This window comes from Cetorhinus maximus, chromosome 6, assembly GCF_964194155.1.
Source record: "Cetorhinus maximus chromosome 6, sCetMax3.hap1.1, whole genome shotgun sequence".
Lineage (NCBI taxonomy): Eukaryota > Metazoa > Chordata > Chondrichthyes > Lamniformes > Cetorhinidae > Cetorhinus > Cetorhinus maximus.
In genome coordinates, this window is record NC_135884.1 from 100,869,704 (window position 1) to 100,894,544 (window position 24,841).

At 39.6% G+C, this 24,841-nt stretch overlaps 1 protein-coding gene across 2 annotated transcripts in view; it reads left to right on the plus strand.

The window, feature by feature from the left end:
* The first annotated feature begins 252 nt into the window (after nucleotides 1-252).
* The window catches only part of acd (ACD shelterin complex subunit and telomerase recruitment factor), a 32,550-nt gene continuing 7,961 nt past the window's right edge, over nucleotides 253-24,841 (plus strand). The window contains exons 1-11 of one of the 2 annotated variants that reach the window (XM_078544192.1): nucleotides 253-441; nucleotides 4,544-4,668; nucleotides 6,329-6,419; nucleotides 10,736-10,815; nucleotides 10,910-10,954; nucleotides 12,047-12,090; nucleotides 14,262-14,440; nucleotides 17,463-17,544; nucleotides 20,388-20,474; nucleotides 21,244-21,324; nucleotides 23,639-24,720. In XM_078544192.1, coding sequence (XP_078400318.1) covers nucleotides 334-441; nucleotides 4,544-4,668; nucleotides 6,329-6,419; nucleotides 10,736-10,815; nucleotides 10,910-10,954; nucleotides 12,047-12,090; nucleotides 14,262-14,440; nucleotides 17,463-17,544; nucleotides 20,388-20,474; nucleotides 21,244-21,324; nucleotides 23,639-24,720 — 2,004 coding nt within the window. In that variant the 5' untranslated portion in view covers nucleotides 253-333. The remainder of the gene's footprint in view (nucleotides 442-4,543; nucleotides 4,669-6,328; nucleotides 6,420-10,735; nucleotides 10,816-10,909; nucleotides 10,955-12,046; nucleotides 12,091-14,261; nucleotides 14,441-17,462; nucleotides 17,545-20,387; nucleotides 20,475-21,243; nucleotides 21,325-23,638; nucleotides 24,721-24,841) is intronic. The other variant, XM_078544193.1, reaches the window with a different exon arrangement.

Below are 24,841 nucleotides of genomic sequence, written 5' to 3' on the forward strand. Positions count from 1 at the left end.
TGCCTAAATTGGGACAACACAATAAATGTATATTAGTGGAATGCATAGAGATTCATATGAAGATTTATTTTTTAAAGGCGTATTTAAATCCTAAAAGGTGTCATTTAATATCTTTAAATGTCTTAGAATCTCCTGCACATTAAGGCATCTGTCAGTCTAATTAATCTGGACAACATGGTCCTGGCTCAGCGCGCATGCGTACTCAAGGCAAGGTGAAATGCACTGCGCATGTGCGAGGTTGTGTTTGGGGCCTGCTGGCGTCAAGGGCCTAGGACTGGCCTGGAGACGTTCACGGCAACATCGAGGCTATCCCTACAACCCAGGCCTCTCGGTATGATATGCCACAAATCGCACATTGGACGGCCGTGGATTAGGGAGCTATTGCTGAGATACGGAGCAGCCAAGAGCCGACAGCGGCCGGTGGCAGCTCAGGTCACTGAGGTAAAGCAGCCGCTTGCTTGGAGGGAGACTCTTACGGTAGCTTCAATATGTGGTAATGGCACGCACCAGACCCGCACACTGATAATCCCACCAACTACTAGCATTTAGGTTACAATGACTTGGAGTCCCTTGCATATTAAGGAACCTTTTCAGAATATTTGTTTTAGAGTACAACAACGGGTACTAAATATGAAAGCCTAGAATATGATCAGGAAAACCCTCGGGTGCTCTTATCTGCCGGTGACTAATTAAGGAGAGCGGTTCGTGGAGTTTAGAAATTAGAGCGCGCTCTTGATGTGTTGTCAGCTTGACTTAATTGGTAGCGCCCTAGTCTATGTTAGAAAGTTGGGAGTTCAAACTCCACAGCAGGACTTGACAATATAATAACTTGTGTTCATATAGTGCTCTTAATGCTTCCCAAACTATTTTCCAATGTGACCGCATTTTAGCACTTGAAAATGAACTTGACCTGAAACACCAGCAAAAACAAAACAGCATGAATAACATTCAGTACATTATTAAAGTTCGTGTATTATAGATCACCATGTGATGGTACATTGTATACAGATGAAAACCTGAGTTTTTCAAGTACTTTTTTTTTATATACTCATGCAGTTTTAACCCAAGCTCTGTATTTCCCTGGTCATAGAATACTCAGTGAATCCCCTCTCTTTCACTCCACCCATGCACACATAGAAATGAGCTGAGAAGGGGGTGGAGATGTATGATTTGAAGATGGATGTAGGTGGTCTTGATTGAGCAGATATGTGGATGGAATGCAAGCATTTTCTTCATCTCATTTCTTTTTCTGAGATCTTGCTGCAAAATGGCTGTGCATTTCAAGTGCTATGAGATCCTTCTGAAAAATGTAATAAAGGAAGAATTTATATTCCTACAGCGTCTTTCACGACCTCGGTGACCCAAAGCATTTTACGGTCAATGACTTATGAAATATAAATGAAAATCTGTCTTTTATTCATTCGGCCTCTTAGAAACAAGTGTGTGACTGAAGAATGGCACCTGTGAAATTTGCATATAAAATTACTAATCAAAGAAAAGCTGACCTAAGTCATTAATTTGCCAGTTTGCAGATCTTTTCCTACACATGATGCTTGTTGCTGTGATTGAGTGTTAAAACATTAATGTAATTATTTAATAGTTTTGGTATGAGCTTTGATTTCAGCTCATTGCTTCTGTTTTCAGCTGTTGACAGACTGGGGATGAATGTTTAGATATTGAGTTTGCAAACACCAGAACACTGACTCCTTGAAGGGCAAGTATGGCTGAATACGAACAGGAAAAGCTTCACAAAGCTGCCAAAGGTTTAGATGCAAGCTGGCAGTAGAGACCAAGGAATTGGATTTATAAAGTAGCGTTCGCATCTCAGTTGTCAGGCAATTGGAGTTATGCACATTCTCCCCCTGACTGTTGCAATTAGATTTCCACAGGTTCTAAGATTGCTCAGGAATTGGATTTAGAATACAGTTGCATAATCCAATTATAAATTATTTGTCTGCAAGAAAAAAATGGTGCCTTCAGGCAGTCATTGATTTAACATTTGGAATAGTCTCCAAACAAGCTTTTTTTTTTTTGCAATGAATCCCTGGGAACCTAGATTTTCATTGTGGCAATTTGGGTGGGAGGGAGATACATTTATTCTACTATCCTATCATTCATGTTAGTTGCGTTGATGGGGACCTGTTGCTTGATCTACAGGGACTGAAAGTGAGGATAGAGGAATACTTAATAAAACATAAATATACTTTTTCATCTGATGTCCTTTAAATGCTGACCAGTTGTTGTGCTGCAGTAAAGATGCCAGTCACTGTAGTGTTTTGCAAAAGTGCCCATTATACACTCTTGAGCATTTGTCATGCATGATGGCAGGTATTAGATCACAGCTGAGCTAATATGCACTTCCTGCTGTGATCACTGGATAGTGCATTTGGTTAGAAGCCTGGCTTTTCTTTGAGCTCTGCGACCAGGGTTTGAGCCAACTACGGTTTTCTCGCCAGTTACAAGAAAATTACTTGATTAATTTAGATGAGGTAGAGTTGATTTTCTTAACAAGAATATGTCTACCCCTTTACTCACCAATATGTGCGCTTCAACCTTATACAACCTCTTTCCATACAGTATGGTTTTGATCTCCATCATCTGTACATCACACCATGATTTTAATCTGCTTTATATTGCCACCCTTCATAGTTTCATAAAACTTTTCGTAACAGGCAGTGTGTGAACATGGTTAAAGTAATTGTGATGGTGAATGAATAGCAGAAATAAATCACTGCTCTTCAGACAACACACCTGAGATTTTAGATGAGGCCTTTATAGATTGCCTGCAGGCTACCTTTGCTGCAATCTGCATCTCTGAAAAGTGCAATAAATTGCATCATTGCTGCCATGCACATCAGTTATCTTTGCCAGCCTATTTGATTCCATACTGGTTAATTTTGTGTTGTGGACTTGTTTGCTTCGAATGGAATTGATGTCTAACTAAATGTATCTCACTTATGAACCTAAATTGCTGGAACAGAGAGTTAGTTCATTAGTCTGACTTGATCAAACCTAAATTATAGCTATGGTATTACATTTTGACACTCAGTTCATGCATACCATCTTTGTTATGTATCTTTTGAAATGCATGTGTTACCCATGTTCAAATAGAGTTAAATTGACCACCTTTTTAAATTCAACATGGCTATGTAGATACAATATACTCTTCAACTTATTTAATAACAGTTTCAGAAATGGGACCAGATGCTTGCTAACAGCACATGCTGAGCTGAAGAAGGTAGCCATCTGTGAGTATCAATCAGCCGACTTCTGTTCCTGTTTGAATCTGTAGTGGGTGGTTAGATTTTTTAAAAAGTTTTCTTTATTGATGCTGAAGTATTTTATTAGTGGAAATACTATTGGAGGTGCAGTTGTCAGCATGATATACGCAGTTCACCCAGGCTTTGAAAATGTTTTGTGCCATTAATGAGTTGATATCATAAACTGCCTTATGTTATGCAATTATTTTTTCAATTAAATCATGCAAACATGTACTGTCCATGAAACCGACATGCCATAAACTATGCATACAAAAGTTGAAAAAATTAGATGTAATAGATACTGCACTGAATTTCAATAATGTACAGAAGTCATCTATCAAACAACTCCAAATGGTTTTAGCCGTTAATGCAATTTGCAATCTATGAAGTTAATGCATTTATGCTTACTGGCCAGTTGGGACTTATACTGATGTACACATTGATATCTTGTAATAATGACTGTACCTTCAGATTTTCTGATTATATGACTAATCAAGTGCAGGTGCTGTCTGTGTTGTATAATTTTTTTGTGCACTTGCTTTATAGCTGTTGTATTGTTGATTTGGAAAGGGCAGGAATTTACTCCTAGTATTTGTAAGCTTTATGCAATCTCAGAATTTTGTGACAGAAATTTGAGAACCTTCCCTTAACCATATAAACTTTTGCTGGAAACATGCCTCCTCGGCTTTTGGTCATAATCAGAGAGATTTTTGATGTTGAGTGTAACTTCGTTTGTAAATTGTCACCCTTAATTAACTCCTGTATGTATTTGCATACCTAGCAATTAGAATGCTGCCTCCATGTTGACTTGTGTGAGTGAACAGCAGGGTTGCTGTCTTGCTATCCTTTGAGATGATGCTTTGAGATACTATGCTGTCAAGTATTATGGATGGTCTGTGTAACCGTACAAAAATATATTAACTCAGACAAAGGTCATTCCATAGAGCTAGCAGAAAATATAGTACATTTTAGGAAGGTACTGGTTATCTTTCACAGAACAAAGTAATTGGAGGTAATTTAATTTGGAGCTGTGACTGAAATTGAATAGCACCATATTATATTCCCTGTCTAGTTTTAGTGCACTTTACTATATACATCTATAGGAATCCTGCTTTGCTCAGTCATGTACATTGACAATTTGATACTATATTAGTGATTAAGCAAATTGAGTTAAGGTTGTTTGTCAAGTAGAAGCTTTGTTGTGAAATTAATATTCTCAAATGTCAGATTAGTAATTACAACAACTTTTTAGAACATCAACTTAAGTGTGGGTTTCTTTATAGTGTGTTCTACCTGAGAACTGGACTAAAGAAGCTGAACATGAACCTGCTGCTGTTGTCCAAGTATCAGATCCCAAATACTACATTAAGGCTGTGGTGACAAAGGGAGCCAAACGTGACCTAGAGCAGTAAGTGGTTACAAATAAAAACTCAAACTTAATTTGCTTTATGTAGTAATAACACTGTTGGTGACCTCAGAAAGACCAAGTCCTTAGGCAGTGCAGCATGTTGTTGATGCAAAAACTATATGCTTATCTATCTCTCTCTGCCTGAAATAAATTACATCTGGAAGGTATCTGACACACTTAAATTGTTACTCCTCAAATCGTCATGCATGAAAGGCTATATCACACTGGCACTTCTTTGATTGAAGTATCATATTCAACAGCAACAAATTGCAACAGAACAATTCAACAGGCAAAAGGAGCGCTTTATTAAGAGAATTTTAAAAGATCATCAGCCATAAGCCTATTATTGACCTCGGCTTTAATTTTTTCCTGCCTATTGCCATTTTTGTGCATAGTGGCTTCTCCTAGTGTGCTTTCCAGCCTTAAAGTTGTGCTCTGTAACACAAGTAATTCTTCTTTATTAATTTTGATTTGATGTTTTCTTCTACATTAGGCCCACTTACATATAGACAACTGTCAACCATATATGATTGTCACCTGCATATTTGGTAGAACACACCTGTTGTGATCCTGTAACTCAACAGAGATCATTCCATCCTATTTCTAATCACCGATTCATCAGGGGTCTTTCATTTATTCATATCCATCTGTAATACATGACAAACATTTATTCATATTGCCTGCAGAGATTTATTTATGTGGGTAATAGCAGTATGTGAGGCGCTCACATTTAGGTGAGATGGATACAGTTTGTTTTTTTGTTACCCACAAGCAACACATGCTTTTTACAATTTACTTTGGCTCAAGTCTTTATCTGTTGCTGGTGAAACACAGAACTTTCATTTAAACAATGCGTGATGACATGTACGCAACTTAATTATCTATTTCTGTCAATTTATTATTGTTTGATCCATATTAATAGTGTAAATATTAAGTCACCTGCCCACTTTGAGCTAGTTAGATCTTGGAGAATCAAATCGGGCAAAACCATGTTGCAAACTAGCCTGCATGTGCTCTATTCACTTTACAATCTATGTCTGCTCTTTTGCCACCCCACCCCACCTGAACCACAGTCCTTGCTTCCTAGGTTTACCACTTTCTGATGGCCTCTGCCATTTATTGTAGCTACTGCCCTGCTTTGATTTGAATTCCTCTCCTGCTTTCATCCAAGCCTGCACTCTTTAGATTGTGTAAAGAAAAACAGAAAATTTACTGCTAGAGGCTCATTCAATTTGTGTAAAAACTTGATATGATAAATTGAAATATCCTGTTGGAAGTTGCACGTGTGTCACACATTCATGGCTTTACCACTTTGTATGGGTCAAAGTATGAAACAGATTAATTGATTTTTGTTACGGAATATGTTGGTGTCGAAGTGTAGTGACTGCTGTCACAAAGTGATTCCCTGGTTAGTGTTTTGAGGTATTTCAGAAATGTGATCAAAGTGCAGTTTTTTTTAAACAAATTCTTAATGTTATCTGACTCGGGTATTTCAATTTTATATGGCGTATATTGTACTTTATGTAAAATGAGTTCAGACACCATAGATACATGAACTAATAGAAATTTGTATTTTCTTCAGTGAGTGTTCCCCTGACATATGCAAGTGTATACAATGAGCTGCTTATCAGATATTTGCATTTCTGTTTTCAATTTTTAGCGAGGAAGAAAATTATACATTCAGTGACATCAAAAACAAAATTGTTATTTTGAGAAAATTCCATGTTCTGCTCAGATTGGAACTGGAGCTGGTAAGTAATGAAGTTAATAGTACACTGATGATATTTGAGATTAATTTTGGTTTTGACTTACAATACAGTAAGTGGAACAGAGGTTACTCTGAAGCCCACAAGACTTTCTAGAAATTCTTGTGAATGTAAAAATTTAAGTAGATTAATGGTGTATTTTTCAAATGATTGAAAGATTTTGGTAATGTGCATGAAGATTTTTACAGCAAAATAATGTTTTGAGACCATAGTACAACATATTGGGAGATAATGCAGAAAATCATTGAGCATGAGATTTTACAATAGCAGCTTTCATTTATGCAGTGCTTTGAACAGTAATAAATGTCTCAAAATGCTTTGCAGAGGAACTGATGGTGAGCAGTGGCAAAGTTAGGAGAAATTACTTAAAGCATGAGAGTGCATTAAAAAAAGATGGTGGGGAGAGAAGTGGCTAGGCCAAGAGCGGAGTATTGGAAAAGGCGAGGCTGCAAGGGGAGTGGTAGCAAAGGGCGAGGCTGCAAGTGGAGCATTGGAGGGGGCGAGGTTGAGATGGAGCATTGGAGGGGGCGAGGTTGAGATGGAACATTGGAGGGGGCGAGGTTGAGATGGAGCATTGGAGGGGGCGAGGTTGAGATGGAGCATTGGAGGGGGCGAGGTTGAGATGGAGCATTGGAGGGGGCGAGGTTGAGATGGAGCATTGGAGGGGGGCGAGGTTGAGATGGAGCATTGGGGGGGGGGGCGAGGTTGAGATGGAGCATTGGAGGGGGGCGAGGTTGAGATGGAGCTTTGGAGGGGGGCGAGGTTGAGATGGAGCATTGGAGGGGGCGAGGTTGAGATGGAGCATTGGAGGGGGGCGAGGTTGAGATGGAGCATTGGAGGGGGGCGACGTTGAGATGGAGCATTGGAGGGGGGCGAGGTTGAGATGGAGCATTGGAGGGGGGCGAGGTTGAGATGGAGCATTGGAGGGGGCGAGGTTGAGATGGAGCATTGGAGGGGGGCGAGGTTGAGATGGAGCATTGGAGGGGGGCGAGGTTGAGATGGAGCATTGGAGGGGGGCGAGGTTGAGATGGAGCATTGGAGGGGGCAGCAAATGGTGAGGCCGTGAGTGGCACAGAAGAAAAATCGCAAAGTGACATCACAACACAAGGAGGAACTGTTGGGTAAGTTATAAGTACATATTTAATGTAACCTATCCATTACTTAAATTAGATCAAATAATCAGTTAAAATTTAAATGTAACCGAAATTGATTAGGAACATGAACTTTAACTAAATGAAACAAGGTTAGGTAGTGATGCGTTGGTATGCTGCAAGTGCAACATTTGAGTTTGTGGAGAGTATTCCGATCCAGGACAACTACATTTGAAGTAACTACATCTACATCTGTAACTTGGTGCACTTCAGCTCAAGAGCTGTTGAGCTGGAGTTCACTGTGCAGACATGGTGAGGCAGTGGAGTGGAGAGAGTTACCTCACCACTTTGCATTGAATTCTAACCCTAAGTGGGCAGCGGCCTGGTGGGTGTCAGTGCTGGAGGTTAAAAACCTTAATACCTTCCTGCCCAATTCCACGTTTAGCCAGTGCATGTTTGGAGGCACATGGAAAACTCCAATGGGCCACAGAGGCTGGCAGTTGAATGAAGGTTTAACCCTGTATTCTGGCATTAACTGCAAGCACATTGATTTCCCAAGCAGTCTGAAAATCCCTGTTTGAAGGTTAATGAGGTAAGAGCAGAGTGGTGATTGACAGAGATGTGAAATTGACAGGCTGGGTTGCCTTTAAATACTGTACCAGACCAGATGCTACCTTGCTTAAACATCTTGCTTGCAGGTCTTGTTCTGGGAGTACACTTTCACTGCTTTGGAGGCAATTTCTAACACTCTTGCCCCCACCCCCTGTCCCCACCCACTCGCCCCCGCCCCTGTTTGCCTGGCCCCACTGTATGCGTTGTTCCGGGTACGATCTCACCAATTTCAGCTGCATTTGTGTTCCGTTCCTCTCGAAATGGATGATGGCATTCCATTTGCTTTCCTAATCACTTGCATTTGATTAAATGCCACATGAAAGGTCATTGTGGAAAATGGCTCATGGTGTGGGGGTGGCATGTTGGCATGGATAGAGATTGAATGACTTCCAATCAGATTTGGCATGGATGGGTCTTATTCTGGTTGGTGTGTGGTGTGCTGCGGGGATTGGTCCTGGGGCCTCCACTTTTATAATTTGTGTGGATGACTTGGATGAAGTGACCAAAGAAATGGTTTGCTGGCGACGCAAAGATCAGTGGTAGGGTGGATTGTGGAGAGAATGTGAGGAGGGTGTGGCATGACATGGATGGGTTGAGTGGGTGGGCGTGGATTTGGTGGGTGTGGTGTGGATGGATGTGTAGTTCTTCATTTTGGAAGGAAGAATGAAAAGGAAGCTTATTGTCTAGGTGGTGGAAGATTGCGGGGCTCGGGTTCAGAGGGATCTGGGTGTCTTGGTGCATGAATCACAAAAGGCTAATATGCAGGTACAGCAAGTAATTAGGAAAGCTAATAGAATGTTATCATTCATTGTGAGGGGAATTGATCGCAAAAATAGGGAGGTTATGCTTCAGTTGTGCAGGGCACTGGTGAGACCAGTGTATTGTGTGCAATCCTGGTCTCCTTATTTAAGGAAAGATGTAAATGCATTAGAAGCAATTCAGGGAAGGCTTACTAAACTAATATCAGAAATGGTCGGGTTGTCTTATGACAGAAGGCTGGACAGGTTAGGCTTGTATCCACTGGAATTTAGAAGAGTAAGAGGCAACTTAATTGAAACCTTTAGGATCCTGAGGGTTCTTGACAGGGTGGATGTGGAGAGGATGGTTCCTCGGTGGGAGAATCTGGAACTAGGGGTCACTGTTTAAAAATAAGGGGTCGCCCATTTAAAATAGTGATGAAGAGAATTTTTTTCTGAGGGTTGTCAGAAAATCTTTGGAACTCTCTTCCTCAGAAGGTGGTGGAAGCAGAGTCTGAATATTTTTAAGGCAGAGCTAGATAGATTCTTAATTAACAAGGGGGTGAAAGGTTATCAGGGGTTGGCAGGAATGTAGAGTTGAGGTTTCAATCAGATCAGTCATGATCTTAATGAATGGTGGAGCAGGCTTGAGGGGCCGAGTGGCCTACTCCTGCTACTAATTCATATGTTCCCTCTTCCCCTGCCTTCCTCCCCTTAAAAAAGGAGACTGGAAAATGCTTACTAACTTTCATGGGGACCTAGGTGTCCTTTAACACAATTAATAGAAAGTTAGTATGCAGGTACAGCAAGCAATTAAGAAAGCAAATAGTTTGTCAACTTTATTTAATAAAGGGCTTGGAGTGTGAGAACAAAAGTTTTACTAGTCTGATTCCTGGGCTGAGGGGATAGTCCTATGTGGAGAAATTGAGTAGACTAGGCCTACTGAGAGGTAATTACATTGAAAGATATAAAATTATTAAGGAACTTGACAGGTGGATGTTGGGAAGATGTTTACCCTGGCTAGGGAATTTAAAACATGAGGTTACGGTCTCAGACCAAGGGCCATTTACAACTGGGATTAGGAGAAATTTTTTCCCTTGAAAGTTTGTGAATCTTTGGAATTTTCTACTTCAGAGAGCTGTGGAAACTCAATCATCAAGTATATTCAAGAAGAGATTAATAGATTTTTGGATACTAAGGGAGTATAGGTAAAATGGGGCGGTGTGAGAACTTTGAGTTGAAGCAGATGATTAGCCATGATCTAATTGAATGGCAGAGCAGGCTCAAAGTTTTGAATGGCCTACTCCTCTTTTTTACATTCTTATTTAGAGAGGTTAGTGAAGGAAACCCAGCGTAAAAGCATGATGGCTGAAGGCTTTGCCCAAATGATGGAATAGCTGGAGGAGTAGATACATAGGATGCTGGAGATGGGAAAGGGTTCGGAGGCTATGGCAGCCACTTGATACACTCAATTGTTGAGTTAAGAAAGTTGCACTTGGCTGTGGAGGTGAGGATGGAAGATTGGTGAAAGGGTCAGAGGGAGTTGTTGGTTCTTGAGAAGAGCATCCTGAGATTATCTTCACTCCCAAGAATGATCTAGGAATAAGAGTAATAATTTGACTCTGGAAGACCTGGCCAGTCATGCACCAGATCTGCTCAAGCCTTGTGAACTTTAGACTTAAGGGTGCAGAGGTCTTTGGTGGGAGGGTGTTGGGTGGTGTGGGATTCTCAGCAATTATTTATCAATCTTGGCCATGGTGAACAGAGACATCCAAGGGTCAACTTACCCATGAGATGCTGCAACCTCATCAACTGCCTTCTGCAATTATTAGTAATACTTAATTTTGTTTTTTTACTCCAGGAAGATTGTGAATTCTATCTTGTAGTTCAGGAGTTGAAGATCCTGCCAGCAGAAACAGGTTTTTCTGAAGCATGTTCATGGTAGGAGGTGTTCTGTATATACATAGTTGTACAATCATTGTTTTTTTAATGTTTTTGTTAAGTAGCTGAAGTTTCACATCTCTTCAACTTTCAGCAACTTGGACCCTGCTGTGCAGAAGAAGTTGAGAGAATTCTGGCAGTAAGTAAATAGTATTTCTAAAGATTGCGAGCCTTCCTATGATTTCATAGGGATAAATATTTAACTGAAATAATAATCAGTGAGAGATGACAAAAGGGCTCCATCTGCAGCTGATCTCTAGGAGGAGCCAGTGATTGGTGACTGTCTTTTGAGTTATTGTAATTTTGTTTCCCCAGCCCTACCCCCATCATCTTGTGACATTTCTCCTACCCTCGAGATTCCCCTCTCAGTCTGACTCTTAATCAGTTTCCCTCTGCTCCCTTTTGTGAAGTCACTTGGGATGTTTTGTCTCATTAACTTGCGATATAAGTGCAATTGTGTCACTGTTGGTTTACTTCCCATTATAAATGCCAGCTTGGACTGAATAAAGGAATCTTTCCACATTGCTCCAATCTAAAGTATTTTCACACCAGAATTCACCAAGGGTACTTTGTACTTGAATGCACCTCGATCCTATTTGATACCCCCACTATTTTTTATATTTTTAACAATCCTCTGTGAAAATAGTACAATTAAAATTTTAGTCTGAATTTAGCTCCTATTTATGCTTCAAGGCTTCAGCCTAATTCAGAAATCATTCTTTGTCCCCTTTTGTATTTTATTTTTCTGAATTAAGATGAAGAACACATTATTTTATAAAATTTCTAGTAAGAGAAGTGATCTAGAGACACAGCACATTGATGTATCAGTGATACAAAGAGTACAGTTTTCCCCAAATGGAAATCCCTCAGTCTCATCTACACTGTCTTGGCCAGGTAGAACGGACAAAGATAATCCAGTTACTTTCTGAATGAAGAGATGAAAACTTACAGGATAAACAAACCTTGGGCATTCTTGATCATCACTGTGGACCATTTACGTAATGACATTGAAGCAAGTAGAAACAAGCCTTGAGAAGAGGAAAAATAATGAGAAGGGGCCACCGAATTTTCTTTAATAATCTTAACCAGACTTTTACAGATGTCAAAAGTCAACAGGTCTTTATTTTCATATAGAACCATGATTCTTCAATTATTTTATAAAACAATTAGAAAAATATATATATGATTATCAGTTGATGAACTGAAACTTAACGCTCTCATAATTTTATAGAAGCCATGTGAATAACATGACAGAGCAAAAAGGATCATTTTCTGGTAAGCTTCCTCTTGATTTTTTTCCCTGTGTTATATATGATGCAATTCCGATAATTTATTATCTTTAATTTTGGTAAAATTTTGCTTTAAATTGTGTGGCTGATATGGTGAAAGCACTGGTGTCCAAATCCACATCAATTTAGTGGTCAACTGATAAACAGCTTTAGCATGAAACTTGAGTGTAATTGAATTCAGGGTAAAGTTGGAATATGGAAACATTTGTGAGGGATCCTTTTTTTTAAAAAAAACTATTGTATCTAGAGAAGACTTGAGCATGTTTTTGCATGCACAAGTTGTATTTTAGTTGGAAGAAAAATAACCTTGTCAGCACTATTGGAAATTTTAGAGCAGAAATCAGAACTTGCATTTATGGATATCTTTTTAATTTTTTTGGTGAATTTTGAACTCTTAAAAATGGGCTGTGTTGATGCTGAGCAGTAGAACACTTCCTATGTCAGGTGTCCAGTGTCAGCATCGAGCACTTCCTGATCAAATGTACCCAATGGTATGCCCAACTCCAACCTTCTAGGAATCCCATGGCTACACTACTGTTTTTTATTTGCACATTAACTATCCTATGGCCAATTAACACCAACTTAAAGGCACTTGGACGGGCCCATGCTCACCAATTGATGGATTGAGATAGCCCAAACTAACTTCATGTGCAAGCTTTAGAGACAACATAGACTTTGGTGTCAGTAATAATACCCAGATCTGAAGTGAAAGACTTATATCACCACATTGTCCCACAATATAATTTAGTAAGAAATTAAGTTGACCAGTTAAGTCCTGTTCACAGGGATCCAGCCTGGTGCTGAAAGAGGTCCAATTCTTCCTTACAGTGAATAAGGCAGATAAGCTGTTTCGTGTGACTTTTGTACATGTTGCAACTGACTCAAGGATGACATTGCCTGAGGCCCTGTAGAAGGCCACTTGCTTAGGCAGAAAAAATGCATGATAGCCTGAAAATATGATTTTTGTCTTTACAAGGTAAAATTGGATTCATGTTTTATATTTTGCATTTAGTGATGCAGTGCAATAGAGGCAGATGATTTTTTTTTGGTGTGACCAATATCGGAGAGACATAGTTAACAGTAGAAATTAAATCCCTTATTAAGACTGTAAGCTTGTGCTGAAAATTGCCTACTTCTTTCCCCTTTTCTGAAGACACTGACTCATGCTGGGTATAATGTCAAAGTCACTTGCAGCCATCCTTTACTGAGCCCATGTGGCTGTTCTTTGTGCATGAGACTAAGACAGTGAATACCTGCAAGAAATTCAACTGCAAGGACATCACAGCCTTACTTGTTTCTGTCATCATCCCATCTTAATTCATGCCAGTAGGGGTCATTGGCATGGTTGATTTTCCCCCACCCCATTGTGCCAAATTGTAGTGCCTAACTTCTAAGGTCGGTTAACTCAGCACAGATCAGGAATTAAACTGGAACTCTTTTTTAGTTGATGATTTTTGCTACACTTCAGTGTCTTTATCCATGGAGCCATCAGGACAGCTTGGCTACATCACACACTGCTTAAAAAGATTAAACAATCAGTTTGATTACAAGATGAACACAAAAATTAACAAAGTTTTGCAGGTTATTAATCTAAATCAGCTTGCTGAAAATTAATTTAGAGCATGGTTTTGAAATAATATTTCACAGTATTATTTTAGATTTGAGGTTTTGGGTCTCCTCAGGGCATAGTAGTAAAATGCCAGTGTTTCCTATTGCAGAATATTTTATCTGGCTACTGACCTACTTGAACTGCTGCTTCATTAATTGTGAGATGTAGACAAGCGATTTCATTGCCGGACCATAAATCCGTGTGTTTACAATGGTTCTTACTCTGGACAAATTATTGTTTACTCTGAAACAATTTCTCTAGCCTAGTTTTTTTTCTCAATCGCTCCTAGCATACATGCACCTTTTGTCTAGGCCAAGGACTTTTTCTATTATGTGATAGATGTGTCTGGGAGGTGCATTTGAACAATAAGAGATTGGACACATGTGTACCATTACCTGACCTGGACTGGCAAATCAATGTTTCTTCAACAAGTATTGATGGAACTTCACATTTAATGGTGTGTTGTAAATAAACTGGGTGACTTGGAAATGGTACTTTTGCTGGCAACCCATGCCAGAATGAAGGATTATTTAATGTCGTGTTTTTAGGTCTCTGTTTATCAAATCTGATAGCCGCAGTAGAGGATGAAGATAATTCATTAAAAAACGCAGTTGAACTCTGTCTTGATTTAACTGATGGTTCCAAAGCTTCAACATCTGCATCATCCTTTTTGTTACCATCAATTAATCCACCTACAGGATGGAAAACTTTGAGCAGAAAAGATAAGGTACAGCAGTTTCAATTGTTTTTTCATTTATTTTCAGTTGATATGATATTGGGTATGTTGCTTGAATACAGGCTCAGGAGGATTGAGGTTCAGTCTGGTTCTAGTGGGTTATAAAACTTTGACCTGGGTTCATGTTCAGTCCAAATTGACAGGATGAAAGTCTTCCAGAGTCCTGGCAACTAAGGGTTTGAAGTGAAAACCTTGGCCATATCCCATTTTTCATTTACAGTCCACTTCTCGGCGATCCCATCGTAAACATGTCAAGTTCTACATGTACACTGATGACATTCAGTTCTACCTCACGTCACTTCTTTTGACCCCTCCATTGTCATGAATTTGAATATGGAGATTTTGAACAGGCTGAGCCTGTTCTTGATCCTCAGGTAGATTGATGTTCAATTGTTTGAGCGATTTAAAAAAAAAAATCTATTTGCTGTAAAACATGCAGCAGCATGAAAACTGGTGAGAACCCAGTAGAATCATAATCACCATTTTCAGTGGGGAGGCAGAGCGGTGAAAATTATCTTCCAACTGTTATCATTGTGAGGTAATGTTTAGCATCGTAAAAGTTGTAGGAGATTATGGAGTGGCATGCTGGCATAAGTCTCCAGGAAAACCTGGCTATAGTTCTACATGCGGCTCAGCCACCCTCAACTGATGAAACAGTGCTGCTCCAAACTGAACACCACTTGGAAGAAGCTCTGTGGGTAGCAAGGGCACAGAATGCACTCTGGGTGGGAGACTTCAATGCTCATCACCAAGAGTGCCTTGATAGCACCACTACTGACTGAAGGACTTATCTGCCAGACTGAGCCAGAAGTAGGTGGTGATAGAACCACCAAGTGGGGGAAAAAAAGTACTTGACCTCATCCTCACCAGTCTTCCTGTCGCAGATGCAGCTGCCCATGACTATATTGAAATGAGTTATCACTGCACAGTGCTTGTGGAGACAAAGTCTCATCTTCACACAGAGAATATGCTGTGCCACGTTGTGTGGCACTACCACCGTGCTAAATGGGATGGATTCAGAACAAATCTAGCAGCTCAAAACTGGACATCCAGGAAGCACCATGGACCATTAGCAGCAGCAGAAGAATTATATTCCAGCACAATCTGTAACCTCCTAGTCAGACATATCGCTCACTCTGCTTTTACCATCAAGCATGTTCTTTGAGTGACAAGCGAATACATTGTTTACAAACTTAGACAATTCAGAGCATCAAATCAGCTGGTCCAGCTGTTTGAATCATGACAGTACCAATTAGGAGACTTCCAGTATGTGCATGGGACATGGGCACATGCATGCTTCCGAGCATGGGCACCATGCAGGCCACTCTGGAAGCACTACACGCTCCACTCAGAAGGCATCCATCTTCTCTAACATTGTCTCCAGGGGCACTACAGATCTGAAATTCTCAGTGTACCTTAATATATGTTAGCAATCATCTGACGCCCTATAAGACACCTACTGGAAATCCATTTGCATAGCAGCATCCATTGTTCCTGATTCACTTAAAAAGATTTGAGTTAATATTTATTTTATCTCATATTATAGTTGCAGAAGCTTACCAACTACTAACATTAAGTTGAATTGCCTTTTAGAGGTACTGACTGTGTCAGAGATTAATCACACCAAGGCATCATTAATACATAGAAACCCCATTTGTTACTTGTGCACCGTCTCAAAGCAGAATACACAAACATTTGCTTAAAAGCATTTTACAACCAATCAGTAAAATTTGCACATCTCAATCTGCTTATTTGCATATGTTAACTGACCAATCCATGTTTTAGTTAATTCCCATTCCCACCACAACAGGTGCGGTGCCTATGCACTTGGTTATCACAACTTTGATTACATTCGGCCTGAGAAAGAGCAACATGGAATGTCTCGGGGCTCATCCTACAACAGTAGTCAGACAAAATGGTATTGTTCTTTGAGGTTGCAGTATTTTCTCTTAGGCCTAAGCATTTAATTCAATTTCTCCATTAACCCTTTTAGTACTAAGTGGGTTCCCTATTTGTCTAGGCCACCACAACTGGTAGTCTTCAGATTGATTTCTCAAGCAGCCCTTCTCATGTGTGCAATTGGGCAATGTGTTGGCTGACTCAGCACGTAGCAGGAATCAAACCTTCGACCTCTTGGCCTAGATATCTCAGTACCACCATATTTAACCACTGTCTTGGAAGTTTCATGATTTAAATCACTATAATTGCTCAAATTTTGACAACTCACCTGCTTAATTTATGTAATTAATCTAATTGTTACCTTCCCCTAAAAACCTGACACTATCCATTTGGGACTCTCTGACTAGTCATCTTTTCCTGTTGCTTGTTTCAGAGGTTTGCACTAATTGTTAATGTGAATGGCTCATCAGTCAATGATCAGAATCACACCTGGTTGAATTGCTGCTTTTAAGTGTCTTTGCTTATGGTTGATTGGCTTTACACTAAGGAAAAAGGTGTGATTTCCCAATTTGATGCTTGGGAAATCCATCTGAGGGCTATCAGCCAGTACCTCTAAAAGGCAATTCAGCCTAATTTCAGTAGTTAGTAAGCTTCTGGAACTATAATACGAGATAAAATAAATATTCACCATAGAAAGATTTGAGTTAATTCGGAGCAATGGATGCTGTTATGCAAGTTGCTTTCTAGTAGATGTCTGATAGGGTGTCATATGATTGCAAACATATTTTAAGGTACACTGAATTTCAGATCTGTAGTGCCTCCTATAAATAGCTGCACATTTGTTGCATTATTTTCAGAATGCAAGAAAAGCTGGTGAGTGCCATTAACTTTCTATAGTTCAGATATCATTGGCAATGAATGAAACCAGAGAGTTAATGTGTGTTTGGATAGTGTTATATACACATGATGTTGTAACTTCCAGTCATTTTGTGAGAATTGATCATTTTTCTAGGATTGTTACATGTCTGATAATGTATGAAAATTAACAACGTCCTGAGGTAGTAAAGATGGTATTTATGTAGTCATCATGCTAACACTTGATTTTCTCCTATAGAACAACAAAGATGTTTTCACTATTCCCGAAGCTATGCTTATGATTTCGTCTAATCAAGAAGAAGTCTTAAATAATATAAAAAGTAAGCAAACTGAACAATACCCATTATTTATTCTGTGGAAATTATAAACATATCAAGATTTTATAGTTTTGTGTTCTCATTCTTTGTTTTAAAATATATTGCTCCCTGTGTTCTCCCCTATTGGTATGCTTTGTCCATCAGCAAAATGAGGTTGTTGGACTTGCAGACTCCGTCAGTTCTTTTTTTAAGTGATTAATGGAGTGAATAGTGTGCAAGTAACCCAATGAAAATCTGGAAAAATTCATGCTGAGAGTTGCGATTTCTATTTGAACAAAAGTGGTTGGGCTGCTGGGCTTCCTTTTGTTTCTGTAATTCACATTAAACATGTACAGATACAGTATTTTATGGTCCATCCAAGTCCATGCTCACAAGGACAGAAAAGACAGGAGAGTTAAGTGCTAATAAGCAACGTGTGTGCATCTGTTCAAATTGATTATTATAGTAGGAAGGCAATGGTAGTATTGATCTTGCATCAATGCGTTTCTTGTTTTAAATAATTTTCCCCTTTTAAAGAAAATGAATGCACTTGCCTGATTGCATGAAGTAAGCAGGATGTTTTGTTTAGGTATTAACTAAAACATTGTTTGCGGAACCATTATAAATGCTTTTTATTTCAATATTTTCGTGGACAAAATTGCATCTATTTTTCTCACTTGCATGCACACTCTTTCTTGCATTGCCTGTCATGAGTAGGCAGGCACTCTGGATAAAATTTCGCCCACTTTTTGTAAGCTTTTATTTTAATATTATGGAAAGTGTAATATTGTTGGATACTCGCAGAACTTTGTTTTATCTCCCATATAACTGAATTGAATAGCTTACTCTGCAAATTGAGCTCAAAGACTAAATGGCCCAAATTTTTCATGCAGTCACAAACAAATGTTGCTCGCCATTCACCTTGCTGACAGTTGCCCAAAAAGATTTTTTTCACTTTTGAATGGGGGCATTGGTGACATTGTGAGTGACACCACTACCTGGATGTTCCTCTCCAAGCCACTCACTCACTGACTTGGAAATATATAAAAGCAAAATACTGTGGATGCTGGAAATCTAGAAGAAATATATCACCATCCCTTCACTGTCACTGGGTCAAAATTCTGGAACTCCCTTCCTAACAGCACTGTGGGTGTACCTACACCACATTGACTGCAGCGGTTCAAGAAGGCAACTCACCACCACCTTCTCAAGGGCAACTAGGGATGAGCAATAAATACTGACCCAGCCATTGAAGCCCACATCCCATGAATGAATGAAAAAAACTTCAACAAATCGGATTGAAGAGTGCTCATTAAGACACAACGTCTAAACCAAGAAATATAAATTAGCTCGAAGTCATGTACATAAAGTAAATTAAAGATTGGGAAACATAGATGGAATTACGAGACATTTTTAAAATCTCCAACATTACTTTAATTTCCTGAATATTGACTTTGAAGGGAACTTGCAGATTGTGGTGTTCCCATGTGTCTGCTGCCCTTGCTCTCCTAGATGGTAGTGATTGTGGGTTTGGAAGGTGTAGTCAAAGGAGAGTTGCTGCGCTGCATCTTGTAGATGGTACCCACTGCTGTCACAGTGTGCCAGTGATGGAGGGAGTGCATGTCACACCCCACCCACCACCTTTAAACAATCAAGTAGGTTGCTTGTTCCTGGATGGTGTTGAACATCTTGAGTGTTGTTGGAGCTGGAATCATCCAGGCAAATGAAGAGTATTGCACTACACTCCTGAATTATGCCATGTAGATGGACAGGCTTTGAGGAGTCAGGAGGTGAGTTACACGCTGTAAAATCACCAGCTCTTGGTCTGACCCTGTTCTTGTAGCCATAGTATTTATATGGCTAGTCGAGTTAAATTTTTGGTCAAGGGTAACCCCCAGGATGTTGATGAAGGAGCCAGAGTTGTAATGCTGTTGAACGTCAAAGGGAGCTGGTTAGATTCTCGGTTATTGGAGAAGGTCATTTCCTGGCACTTGTGGCACAGCTGTTACTTGCCATTTATTAACCCAAGCCTGAATGTTGTCCAGGTCTTGCTGTATGCGGGCACTGATGTCGGTATCTGAGGTATTGAGTGGTGCTGACCACTTTGGTCTTCAGCAAACATTCCCACTTCTGATCTTAATGATGAAGGGAAGATCATTGATGAAGCAGCTGAAGATGGTTGGTCAGGAGGTTCTACCCTGAGGAACTCCTGCATTGTCCTGAGACTGAGATGATTGGCCTCCAATAACCACAACCACCTTACCTTTGGGTTAGATATGACTCCAATCGGTGGAGAGTTTTCCCCCAATTCCCATTGACTTCAGTTTTGCTAGGGCTTCTTGATGCTGCACTTGTTCAAATGCTGCCTTGATGTCAAGGACAGTCATACTCCTCTCACTTCTGGAATTCTTTTGCCTTTATTTGTACCAAGGCTGTAATGAGATTTGGAGCTGAGTTCCCTTGGTGGAACCCAAACTCCACATTGGTGAACAGATAAATGCTGAGTGAGTGCAGCTTGATAGCACTGTTGATGACACCTTCCATTACTTTGCCAATTATTGAGAAAAGACGGGTGGTAATTGGGTGGATAGGATTTGTCCTGCTTCTTGTGGGTGGGGCATGCCTGGGCAATTTTCCATACTGTTGGGTAGATGCCAGTGTTGTAGTTGTACTGGAACAGCTGGGCAAGGGGCATAGCCAGTTCTGGAGCACAAGTCTTCAGCACTACAATTCAGGTTGTTGTCAGTGTCCATATTTTTTGCTGTATCCAGTGCCCACACCCATTTCTTGATCTAACCAAGAAATCAAATTAATTTGGTGTGAACTGATGGGAAAACTAATCTGCTTTCATTTTTTTTTATTATTAGAATGGAAGGATGATTTTGTACACACTGAAGATGATGACCCTGAGGTGGAGCATAATGGTGACACAGATGCATTCTTAAATAATGCAGGTATGTTTTCACACAATGAGGACAACAGCTTTTGGAAAGTCATGTATTAGGACAGTAAATTTTCAAAATTCAACTTTAAGCATGGTGAAGTAGAATTTAGAAACTTAGAGGACTAGTACAGTATCTGATAACCAACCACTGATGGCAATAGGGGAAAGCAAATTTCTAGAGATTAATGGGACAAAATGAAATATGTTATTTACACTTTTGCATTCTGTCTGCACTTGTAAGGTGACTAGCGAATTGACTTGACTCCAATCCACAAGAAACACTATCCCACCTGACAATGACTGCTAGTTACTTGGTTTAAAGTAAGCAGTTAACCTAAGCCTTTGAAAGTTTTAGATCATCTGCTTGGGATTTTAAAAAATGGTAGCACAAGGGACATTGCAGTTGTCCTCGGTCTAGAGACATAGCAACCAGAATCCAGAGTCTTGATTACTGTCAGATGATTGTGGTTGAAAAACGTATGTGTGTGGGCATTGAGTGAGGATATGATTGTCTTGGCTATAGACTTGTGGTTAAAATCCTGCAGATACTTGCTGTCTAAGTGCATAAGAAGCAGTCACTTGAGTAGGATATTACAAGGCGTATATGAGGCTATATGCAAATGTGGATCAGCATCTTTTAGGAGAATGGAGAAGATTGAAGAAGTGGGAAAGAGGGATGCCATCAAATCCTTAAAAGAAACATGCATCAGTACTGTCTAATATATTAAAAACTGTGTGATAGAACAGATAAGGAGAATTTGTTGTAATATGAGTTACAGATGGACAGGAAGCAGCAGCTTCACAGAATCCTTGGAATGCAGTATCACCTGTGTGTCTTGCTGGAATTCCATCTTCAGGGGGTGAGTAATGTGCTTGGATTGGTTTTCAGCTTTTAGAAACAAATTTCCAAAAAGAATAATTGAGCATTAAAGGTGATCAATCACGTAGTCAGATATTCAGCTGTGTACATGGCAGAACCAATCTTTTGAAGTCTGGTTGGTTTAATATCTTGTGCTGAGCAGTGAATTTAAAAAAAAATTATTTGGTAATTGTCTACAAAAAGATGTTAAAAGCCCTGTAGGTTAGCTGTTATTTGCAAATATCAATTCTGTTATGTTTCTACTTCTGGATTTAGCTTAGACTGAGGTCTGACCTGTGTTATGGAAACTGAAAATTATATTGCATCCTATGACTTGGGAAACAATATACCGCAAAACTTAATTGTTGTGTATTTGCATTTTACAGAATTCTTTCTTTTGTATCTCTGAGGAGAGATTTTCTGCTTTGATGTTTCTTGTGCATACATCAGGAAATTGTTTTCCCCTTTTGCGGGGATTTTCAATTCATCAAAAGGTGGAAATCTTCTGTCAAATTCCATGTTTTCATATGGGCAATGCTGCTTCTGCTTATGGTTTTAAAGATTTAGTGTTCTTCTGATTGAGGCTACCCTCCCCACCCCATACCGACTATGATTGCCACTCCTCAGAAGTTCTGGCCCAGATTGTCTTCAATGCAAGGTGTGATCATCCAAGTAATGTCTTTTGGACTAATGCACCAAAGATTAATGATTGTAAAACCAGCCCCTGTGGCAAAATAATTGTCACTGTTGGCCACTAAATTATTTTTGTATAGTGGAACAGCTCAAATATTGACAGCACAAAATTGTATAGAAATGATCGTTTTGACTACATACATTAATTTGTTTGATCAGCTTCAGGAAATGTTTAGGACTTTATTTAATGTTTTCCTTACTACTGTCGGATTGGTTCAGTGGGAGCACTCTTCTGACAGAAGATTCATGCTTCAAACCTATTCCAGTGTTTGAGCATGTAATCAGAGCTGACATTTCAGTGCAGTACTGAAGGAGTATTGCATTGCTAGAGATGATGTGCGATTGAACTGCCAGTCTATGCCTGTGCAATGTGAAATGTCCAAAGTCAATATTTGAAGGAGAGAGGAGTTCTCCTGGTGCCCTGGCAAAATGCATTCTTCAACTAACTTCACCAAACCAGACTGTCACTTATCTCAAGTTTTTTTTCTGGGATTTTGTTGTGCATATATTGATTACATATAATAGTGGCTACACTTCAAAAATAACTCCTTGGTTGTGAAATGCTTTGTGGCTTCCTGAGGATTTGCAAGGTGTTAATTAAAAGACTTATTCTTTCTATTTTTATCAGGATCTGTTTTCAGCTCTATCCTGTAAAATTAGCTACTGCATGTTGCGGGGAGGTTTGCAACACTTTGCTTCAGTGTCCCTGCATTTAGGGTGATGTTGACATTGGGTGGGGCAGTTTCCCATTCTAATCAGTATGAATTTACCTCTCCTGGAAGTGTATATTTGTGGATGTCAGGTCAGGGTGGGATCACATTCAGCTGTGATGCTCTGCAGTTGATTAGCCTGTCAGCACTCACCATCATAGCCAGGTACCAGATGTTAACCCTTGGACCAGTACTCTAGTAAGGATTCAATGACTTTAGAGGAGCAAGTGAGGGGAGATATTTGGCTGTATAAAGAACAAAAAACAGAAATATTTTAGTCTTTTGATGTCCTTGGGAAATGGCAGGTTCAATCCCTTGTCTGTTAGTTAGTTGATCCTTTTTAATTTTTAGACCATGACTGCCCCAACCTCTGTTTATAATAGCATATTGTAGAACTGATGGGGTTAGTGCAGTTTGTTTCTATTAAATTATCTTTCAACCACTTAATTTGTAATGTAATTAAGAAACTTGGTTATATACAGGTGAATAAATATACATTTCTGAAGTACTTATGATTTAGAAATTACATTAGTCAATCTCCTGAGGCATTGCACATGGGAGTAAAACTCACATGTAATTCTCAGGTGAACTGGAATCAGAGGATGGGAGAAAGTGAATCAGGGAATACAGATATAATTCAGTCCCAATTTTTAAATTGTACACACTTCTTGTATTTCTGTTTATAAATTCCTATGTCCATCTTGATCATGGAAACAACATATGTATGCAAACATGTCCTGCCATAATTACACCCTACCCCAGTGGTGGCATTGGAGTTTCCACTGTAAATGTGCCGATAGGAATTTGTAATGAAAATGTTGACTGGAAGTATTTGTGATTGTAAGGTTTTTAATACTTGGATTGAATGAAGTGGCGTAATTAATTTATACCTGATCTTTTATTTTGTTACAGAAACTTGTGTTTCATGTGCTTCAGAACCGTGTAAGAAGCATGTTGGTAAATGTGATGGCCAGCTGTCTTCCATATTTTCTGATAGTCCTGCCTACAGCAGGCAAGCCATTGAGCCTCAGCTTCCTGATAGCAGCATGCAGGATCCGGAGAAATCATTAGAGTTGTATACAGATGGATCCCAGCAAGAACAGTCGCATTCAGAAGTGCTGTGTGTTGGAAGCCCCTCTCACATTCCAAACACATCTGCAGACAGTAGAAGAGTCAGAACAAATGTGACTGAGCCTGAGGAGCCACCTGTTAATCTTGATGAGGACAAGATAGAGGAAACTCTAAATCGCAGCAGGACTGCCTCCAAACGCTTGTTTAAAAATATATCTCCTCTATCTGTTGCAGCTAACAATTATAGTAATTTGAGTTGTGTGAGTCTGTTTAAAAACATAGCCCCTGTGTTATCAACAGCAGGAAGTAGTCACACAAATCTAAATGGTGGCCCATGTGGACCAAGTACAGTGGCATATAATTACTCAACAGCAGCCACAAACGATGTGCTGGAAGCAGGAGATCAGCAGTCAAATTATGGTGAAGATGAAGAGCCCTATGAAATCTTGAGAGCTGCAAAAAGGAAACGGCAATTTGTGGATTCAGAGGATGAAGGAGATGGAAACCGAGTTAAGCCGGGCACTTCCTTAAAACAGACTGTGGCTGTAAGTGAGGATCAGAACTCGTGGAACGTCAGTAGTGATGAAACTTTCATTGGAAAAGATAATTTTGATGAAATAACTAATGATGTCTGTCAGATGAATACCATTACTAGCCATGAAGAGTCTTGCAGAAGGCAAGAAGGTGGAACGAATACAATGTTTAAAGATGCTGATTTGAGAAATATACCAGAAAACAAAATGAGAATGATGTTAAAGTATAATAAACTTGATTTTGTTTCTGAGAGACCATCTGAACAAGTCAGAGATTGTGGAAGAGAAGCATCCTCAGAAGCTCCTGCTGTGCAGCCCACAGAGGATGTTGCTGCTGGTGTGAAACATGCGCTTTCTCTAAATGCTAAACAGGACAAAGTTAAACCTCTGGTAAGCTATCTAACAAACAGTAACCTCAAGCTGTGTAGTCTGTAATTACAGGATTATTTGTTCTGTTTGAATTCTAAAATGCTGTTTATACTGTCACTTAAATAGGAGCTTTTCTTAATTT